This window comes from Cotesia glomerata, linkage group LG7 (assembly GCF_020080835.1).
Source record: "Cotesia glomerata isolate CgM1 linkage group LG7, MPM_Cglom_v2.3, whole genome shotgun sequence".
Lineage (NCBI taxonomy): Eukaryota > Metazoa > Arthropoda > Insecta > Hymenoptera > Braconidae > Cotesia > Cotesia glomerata.
In genome coordinates, this window is record NC_058164.1 from 13,828,115 (window position 1) to 13,837,289 (window position 9,175).

The following is a 9,175-nucleotide window of genomic DNA, read 5'->3' on the forward strand; positions in this document are numbered from 1 at the left end:
AAAAGTCAGGAGATATGAAATATTTTCGTTTTTTGAATAAAACCGTCATTTTTTCGTTTGGAAAAGTTCGGAACCTTCGATTTTCAATTTTTTGTCTTAAAAAAAACTTTAACTAAGATAGTATTTAACCCCCCAATTAACATTTTGTGCTGACTTTTCTTTCTACTTTTTTTTTCGATTGAAAAAAAAAAAAATTCAAAAATTATCTTATTTTACATAACTTTGCGTTAAAATTTATTTGGATTGTTTTTAAAATCTTAGAAGTTGAAAAAAATTGTACAAAAACAATCGTTAAGTGTATTTGCGCAAGTATTAAATTATTTTTAACATCTTAACATATTTTATTAACGTATAGTGTTATTAATTTTTCTCTATTTATTCAGTTTTGTTTTCTCTGCGTGATGATAAGTTTAAAATTTTAAATTTTCAAATAAAAAATTCTTCACCAACTGCTCATATCGCCGATAAAAGAATTCACCACCGATAATGAAGGTAACTTCTTATTTTGATTTTTTCTTAATCATTTTAAGGCTATGTTTTCTGAACGATGTTAGTGTTATTCTTGCAACTCATTGACAAGTTCGTTCTCTAACGTGTATCAAGTATTAATAAGCGAATTGTCATCAAATAAAAATTATTTCAAATTAATTTCTTGATTAATAATAATTAAAATGCCGAAATTTTTTAATCGTTGCTGTAATTCAATGAATCGTGATAAACATAATAAGACAAAATCTCTACGAAGTCTGCCTGAGTATTTGGCTATTCATTTCCATCTATCAACTGATGACCGAGTATGCCGTCCATGTCATCAAGAATTACCGAAGCAATATGCAATATCCGGGTCTCTGGATTTTTCGACGGGGATTTGGAGTTGTCCGGACTCCCGGAGGTCCCGTCGTTGGTTTGCTCCAGGAGTATCGAGTTTCCCAACTCACCCATACGAGATTGAAGTAATGAAGAAAATTTAAAACATCTCGCGAGGGGGTGATTAGTCTTGCCACAACAGGGGCAAGGATCATACGAGTTGGTCCTTTGATTACCCCCCGAAGATCCGCTTTTAGTTTTATTTTCGCTCTGGCCGGATTTTTTTGAATTATTACCGGCGTTAGATTTTTGCGCGTTGTTGTCGTTACCGTTTTTCGCGGTTTGACCCGGATCCCGATTTACCCTTTCCGTTTCCTGAATTTTTTTCAGGTTTCGATTTATTATCCTTCGAGTTACCTTTGGAATCTTGATTTTGGACGACCGCTACCGCGACTGGGGAGGTTAATGACTGGTTTTTGAAACGTTTCATATTCATTTCATATTCCTTAAATGCCTCGATCGCGGACGTATAAGTTTGTTCTAAATCGTCATGCGGTTTTAATCGGCATTGAACTTGCAAAAGCGGTGGAATACCTCGAAGAAAAGCTGCGATAGAATCTTTATCGATCTTAATTGTTTCTGAGTCAGTTAAAACGCCACGCTCCGAAATTTCTGCGTGCAATATATCGCGATAAATTGCTCGGGCCCGGTTAACATAAGATACCATATCTTCGTTTGGTTTCATGATTATGTGTTCCATATCGGCCTTGTACTGGTTTGCGGAGCGGCGACGATCAAAAACGGTCCTCAAAAGGTTTTCGAACTCCTTCATATTAGCATAGTCCATGTTCTCTACCGTAGTGCGCGCTGGACCTTCAAATTTTTGACGCAACAAGGTCAAAAACATGAATTCGGAACTAGTAGGGAGCATGGAGCATGCTCTTTTACAGGATCTGATAAAGTCTGACACTGAAGAGCTAGACCCGTTAAAAGTAAGGATATAAGATAGCGCATCTTTTACTGTGATGTTACTGTTACCGGTTACCGAATCGACTACAACGGGTTTTGTTTCTTTGCCTTTTAATTGGGCAAATTCCTTTTTTAATAATGAAATTGCGGAGGGCTCCTCTGATTTTTTTGTTTCTAATTTTTTTCCTTCAGATTTTTTTGCTTCTTTAATTTCACGAATCATCCGTGTCAAGTCCGCGGCGGTTTCTTGAAGTTCTTTGCTTTGAGCTTCGATTTCGGTTTCCCGCTGATTCAGAGCATCCTTCCTATCCTGTAAATCGTTACGAGCTTGATCCAACGAACTTTCAAGCTCCTTGAGGGAGTTTTCCCGTTTGTGATAGCGTTCGGCTTCCAAGGTTCTGTCCTGGCGGAAAACATCCGCTGATTCCCGCGCTTGATTTTCGATTTCTGTCTCTTTATTATCTAATTCGGCTCTTCGATCTTCGAGTTCTTTTGCGAAAGCATTTAATTCAGCCTCCCTTTCCGCGAGTTCCTTTTCGGTAACGTTAATTCCACGACCCGCGATTTCTAGCTGCTTCAAGGTAATTTCGCGTTCTTCTAATGAAATTTCTTTTTTACTAATAATTGATTCGCGGTCTTTCAAATCAGATTCCCAACTAAGAAGTCGCTGCTCGCGACCCGTCAAATCTGTTAATCGAGATTTAAGTAGACTCTCACGTGATAAAATATCGGCTTCGCGGTTGTCATGGTCACGACATTGAGCTTCTAAACGTTCACTTAATTCGTGAAGTTCTTCTTCGGTCATCGGATCTGGTGGCGCCATGGTTAATTAACGCGACACAATGATTAATAAAAAAAAATAAAATTTCTTAAAAGAAATTGAATAAAATAAGATAAAAAAAATATTTTAATTCAAAATCGTTTACAAAATTCCAATGCTTAATTAAGAAGACGATCTACCAATTTTCTTTTTAATAATCAGTCTCTAAATAATAATAGCTAAATTATAAAATTATAATTGTAATTAATTAATTAAAAGAAAAATCTTAATAACTGATTCATCAATTTAATTTAATTATTTTAATAAAATAAGCGTCAATTAATTACTGATAGCTAATTCAGATGACTGATGTTATACGACATTCATTTAAATTCAATAATAGTAAAAAAAAAATGATATCAGAGTTGGTAGAAGGCTTCCTTTGCGTCAAGCATTGGTAAAAATATTGCAAAATTAATAAATTTGTATCATTTTAAAATGTTGGTTGAGGTTTCCCTCACGCATCTGACATAAGATCGCGTATTGACGAGTGTTGTCCGACGGACGGTGCGACTTCCAGAGTCCGACGGATAAATTAATTTTCTGAGATTAAATTCCCCAAGGAGCCATTATTTTAATAAATTTTCGTAAATAATTATTTATTTTATAAACTTATGTATCATGAGGATTTGCCTCGACGAAATAAATAGAAAATTCCAAATACGCGAATATTAAATTTGCTATAAAATATATCGAGTTTTAAAATGTCAAAAGAAAGTGACAGTTATTGATTTAATTGAATTTTATTTGATTAATTTTTATAAAAATTTCTGTAGCAACTGTAAACGTTTAATACGTGTGAATTTAATTTTCTGTAAAGTTTTTCCGTAGCAACCATTTTCGTATAAAGTATGTGATTTTAATTTTCACAACAAAAAATTTTCGTATTAAAATATATAAATTAGTTTTGAGAACGTAACATTAATAAATTAAATAAATAATATACTAAATATATATATTATATATAAAGATTATAATTATAATATTAATAATTAATCTAATAATACTTATTATTTATACTACTTATTTATACTACAATTTATACATAATCACCCAAAAATTTGGAATTTTTTCTATATCCCTTAATTTTTGTGACTAGTGTATATGCGTCATTCCATGTCAAATCGACCAATGGTTGGAATCGACCCCTTCCGATTTGGATGAAATTTGGTCACAAGTTTGCTTTTATTATAAAACAAAGTTGTGCCAAGAGGAAAATTTTGAGAATTTTTTTTGAAAAATCATGCAAAATTCAAAATTTTGCAATTTTTCCAGTTTTACAATTTGGTTTTTGTAAAATCTCAAAAACTATTATAGTTACAGGCATAGGCCTAAACTCATTCAAAAGGGGATACTTAGGACTATAAATTAAAATTTTTTTTGGGTAAAATTTTTGGACAATCAAAAAGTGGTAAAATTTTGGAATTTCAAGAAACCTAAAAATCGAATCCCGCTATAAAATTTTTGGCTCATTTATTTTCACAGAGTACTTAAGATTATATATACCTCTTACTAATCTGAAAATATCCTGAAATTTTCAAGAGAGCGTTTTTTTATTCAAATGTAAGACTCGAGGTTTTATATTTTTGTATACCACTCATATTTATTTTATACATCTACAAGTAATAACCCGACAATGACTGGGTGACGTTGTACTAGAACCCATCGCGTGAGGTCCTCATGAAGGGTGGCGTCTGAATGCCCCTAACAATCTCTCTCGTAGTCCTCTCAACCCTCGTTGAGTGGGGGCGAGTCTTGTCACAGGCTGGGGGTAAGACCTTACGTCACAGATCTCGGGCCTCACGATACTCGACAGCCGTCAGCCTCGGCAATAAGAATAGCGTTGCTTACAGTCGGCCGTCCTGATGATGCTCGCGTCCTCGCGACTAGTGGTCAGTTGCTCGTTCAAGTGACCATGTCACTTTGCCTGCCTATATCACTATTTTGACCTAAAATAATATTCGATTTTTATCCGTATTTAAAAAATATAAGATATTAGGCAATATCATGCAGCCATTCCTATTGTAGATCAAAGCCGTTCTCTTTTTTATCAAAATCAACAACACATTACAATTAGACAATACTCATGTGCATCCTCTACCTACTGGACTCAGGGCATGTGTCTATACCGCTGATCCAGTCACACATGCTTAAACTTTAGAGCCGACCAATTGGCACCAGTGACTTCGTATCTGACTCAGCCGTCCACCGGATACGAATCACTACTCGCCATATAGCTTGTCTGCAGCTCTAAATTTTAACATTCCATTCAATTTTCATGCGTACAATTTCAAGCTTAACCCATTTACGTCGTAAGTACTCAATAACGACTGCATGCTTCGTGACAGATATCACTAAAACCACTAGCAGTACGGAGAAACCACCGCCAAACCGCCGCTTGATCGATTAAAATCTTCGCAGTTTCTCGACGTAACCACCAGGACGTTGGAGTCGTCGCCCAGTCATCACTGACCGCCCGATCGTTCAACGATCACACGACTCATATCGGCTTTCTCAAATTAAACCACTAGTAGTGCGGAGAAGCTACTGCCATACGACACTTGATTGATTCCCTAATCTTGCAGTCTCTCAACGCAACTACTAGGACGATGACTCCCTAGCCAGCATTAGGATGCAAATACTCCTCCATCTGGCCTCCATTTGTAATGAGTTAGCTCATACTCGGTGCACTAATGAAGTATCCTAGCCGCTACGAAACTCAGGATCACTCCAGCTGTTCACCAACTCCTCCAGGTTCGCACTAATAAGTGCCGATTGTTGCTGCAACCGCTTAACTTTACACTGTCAAGAGTTGAACGGCCAACGTGATAGTCCAACTCAGCTTTTTACCTAGAACAGATTAAGAGTGTCGACGATGTAACGTCTTACCACTGAAATCCCTTCAAGATTCCTGGTCTTCCGTCTACAATCATAATGACGGTTCATGACGTACTCGATGCACACGTTCGTGCATCTCATGCACTATCGTCAACTGTTGAAAGATCTTCAACAGCTATCGCTGCCGTCCATACTGACTTGGTAATATCTGTACAACGGTTACTCGAGCAACAGACGTATCCCAGACGAGTTGATACTTCAGCACTCGTCAGGACCACCTTCGAAGCCTAGTCAGAAACTTTGAAGACATGAATTAACATTTTAGCTAGAGACAGATGTAATGCTCTCGACGATATATAAATCTTATCTTCATCAAGCCTTAATTACAATAACTTAATAATTATTTTATTTAATTTTTAATGGTTACTATGCTCACATATTCTATCGCTGAAATTCCAGCTTGAATTTCAATCATATTTTATACAGGTACGAGAAACCACATTTCGTTCACTCAACATCCAAGAAGGACGTATAGCTGATTCCCCTTACTTTAAGATACTCAACGTACTCAATGTTAGACCATAGCAATTCTAACAACCGATACCTCATAGCTGATGTGACAATATACTCTAACCAGTATCCACGACCCCTTTTTTTTTTTGAGGTCCAGTTGACCTGACTTTACTACCTGACTATTACTTGTCGTAAAATTTACCCGCAGTCTTAAACAAGACTACTATTGTTTAAGGGACAGTAACTGCGCTACTGTACAGATTCAAACCAAACTATTTTGCAATTACGTAAATATCGATCTTGTTGACCGACGTTTCTATTACTTTAAGATCTTAAAATCTTGTTCTGTCGGCAGGGCATTTAATAATTTCGTAGTAGTCCGATACCACATGGTGATTTTAAAAATGATAATTTCGATTACAATTTAAATTTGCAAACTTCATCCGAGTATTGTACGATATTAATTAACAATGCTCAGTGATAACTCTTCGCAAAAATACCGATATGAATTTAGAATATAGTGCTGAATTATTTAATCGCTCATCTAATTCTTCATCTTTTCTAGTATGCAATTAGTACATCAATTAATGACCTAGCATTCACAATAATCGACTTCAATAATCTATACTAATATTATAAAGGGGAAAGAGTTGATTGTTTGTTTGCATTGAATGGACTCCGGAACTACTGAACCGATTTGCAAAATTCTTTCACCGTTGGGAAGCTACACTATCCCCGGATGACATAGGCTATATTATATTTTCAAATTATTGTTAAATATCCTACGAAGTTTGGGGTAGACTGCTAGTCATTAATATTATTAATTATTTATCTTTAACTTTCATCCATCAACTATATACTTTGTCAATTTATAACTGACAATTCTACTTTACGATATCAAACGGCTTAACTATTTTATTTACATCTTGTTTAAAAATGTCTAGCCCATTCGATATTATTACGGGATGTTAAAATTTGTTAAATAACATCTCTTACAACAAACTATTCTGTGATTTTTCTAACTCAAATGATAAAGTGCTATCATACTAACGTAAGGTTGGTGAGAATTAGACAGTATTATCTTTCGTTTTAACTAGCTTACAATTTAATGTACAGAAGGAGCATTTCAATAATACAGTACACAATTATTATTTACAATCTATTGTGGGACTACTTCCTACTTTGTGTATTATACCGATGTGTTTACTTAGCCCGTATCCGACATATGGTTGCCACTCTACTTTTGAGTACTTACAATAAGGCAATAAAACAAAGGGTTTCTTGCGAGAGATAAAGACTCGGCTGTGAGAAAATTCAAACCCCTGAGGTTTCCTCATTATGGCTTAATTTAATACTATGTCCTTGAAACCATCTGTTTTGTAAAGTGTTTGTTATGTTTTTTAAAATTTTCTTAAACTCGACTCAACATAATTTTCTACCAACAATGAATTTTACTTATTGGAGTTACTGGCTTTAAACACGTAATATTTATTTTCAACGACTAACAAAAAGGATATTTTGAACTTTTCAAAGACTTTAACTAGAAACACTGCTTTATACCAACATGTGTTATTTAGGCATTTCGAATTTCTACGTTATAACTATTTACTAGTTTTCTACTTTCTCCCTTTGTGTATTGTTCACAAAAATATATGTGACCGCCGGGTTCTATTTTATAGTTTTTGCCAAAAGATAATTTCTTCAAACTTTGGCGTCATATATTTTATATATTTTATTAACATCGCTTTTGCATTCATTATTTTTCAATCAGATTTGGAGGTACTTATATATACTAACTATATACCTAACAATAAGTTCGTTTTCCTGGGAATTGTTAGTATCTTTGCAATTTGCAATAACTCCACATTAATAAAATCCCCAATCTATTATACTCTCTTATACGTAACTTAATATCCAATTGTAACGATTAAAATCAAGGCATTACTAAATTATATTGCAGCTGATTCTGATTAAAAACTACTGCTTATTTATTTTTGAAAATATATAAAGTTACCATATAACCGCGACAACATTCTTTGGAACCGGCATAGCGAGTACTGCCACTACTTGATCGCGCAAGTATATCAATGCTACATCCGGTATGCATAATTCGGAGTTCTGCTTCATTATTTATTACCTATTTACTATTTCTCTATGTTATTAAGAATTATTACTTGCAATAACACTTTATTTATTATCGAGCAAGCATTACTAAGCCTACTTGATTATACCTCTTAACTACTACCAACTCAAGTTGTATCATAATTAATTACTTTTAACATTACCTACATTACCAAATTTATCGTTTATTATAACGCTGACACTTTCAGTGTCGTATTACCAAATGAAAAATACGATGGGTTGACCAGCTTCTGGCCCTGATTCCTCATTTGCTGATGATTTACCTTATCACCAGCTCTGTTGTTGATATCGCTCTGACGTTGAATCCAGTAACTTTCTTCAGCGTTGAACTCATCATCCATTCTCTGCACCGATTACAGATCACTCGCTGAGAATGCAATTTCATTGCAAAACAGCTTTCACCATTGAGTTGTTCTGCTTCTTCATAATTCCACCTTCTCCAAGATGCTTTAGTCCTGGTTCGCTTCTGCAAGTAAGCCGACGCCTCTCTCAAAGCCTATCTCTGACCGGCAGCTATGGATATTCTTAACTTACTTCAATTTTTCAGAGAAGTTGCAATTTTCGAAGATGTAATAACACGACCTTGGGTGATCTAACTACAGAAGTGAAAGCGCAAATTTGAGTGATTGAGTAGAGCTTGACCCAGCACCAAACCTATTGACCGCTGAAACTGATGCGAAACCACAATATTTGCACTAACAAATAACTTCTCAATTTCAGTATAGTTATAACTTATTAGCAACATTACACCACCACGGAACACAGGATTTCCCGATCCCACTGATCTTGTAAGACTCGAGTGTTATATGACATTTTGTACATACTACTCATATTTATTTATACATCTACGAAAGTAATAACCCGACAATGACTGGGTGACGTTGTACTAGAACCCATCGCGTGAGGTCCTCATGAAGGTGTGGTGTCTGAATGCCTTCTAACAGTCTCTCTCGTAATCCTCTCAACCCTCGTTGAGTGGGGAAGTGAGTCTTGCTCACGGGCTGGGGGTAAAGGACCTTACGTCACAGCATCTCGGGCCTCACGATGCTCGACAGCCGTCAGCCTCGGCAATAAGAATAGCGTTGC

The 9,175-nt window shown here is 35.5% G+C and overlaps 1 protein-coding gene across 1 annotated transcript; it reads right to left on the reverse strand.

Annotated features, from left to right (window-relative positions):
- Window positions 1–762: 762 nt before the first annotated feature.
- LOC123269625 lies at window positions 763–2,599 on the reverse strand. The gene is made up of 2 exons (XM_044735459.1): window positions 1,137–2,599; window positions 763–1,033 (listed from the first exon to the last, which is right to left on the reverse strand). Exons 1-2 carry the CDS (start codon window positions 2,597–2,599, stop codon window positions 763–765), a joined length of 1,734 nt encoding a protein of 577 aa, XP_044591394.1.
- Between the last annotated feature and the right edge of the window lie 6,576 nt (window positions 2,600–9,175).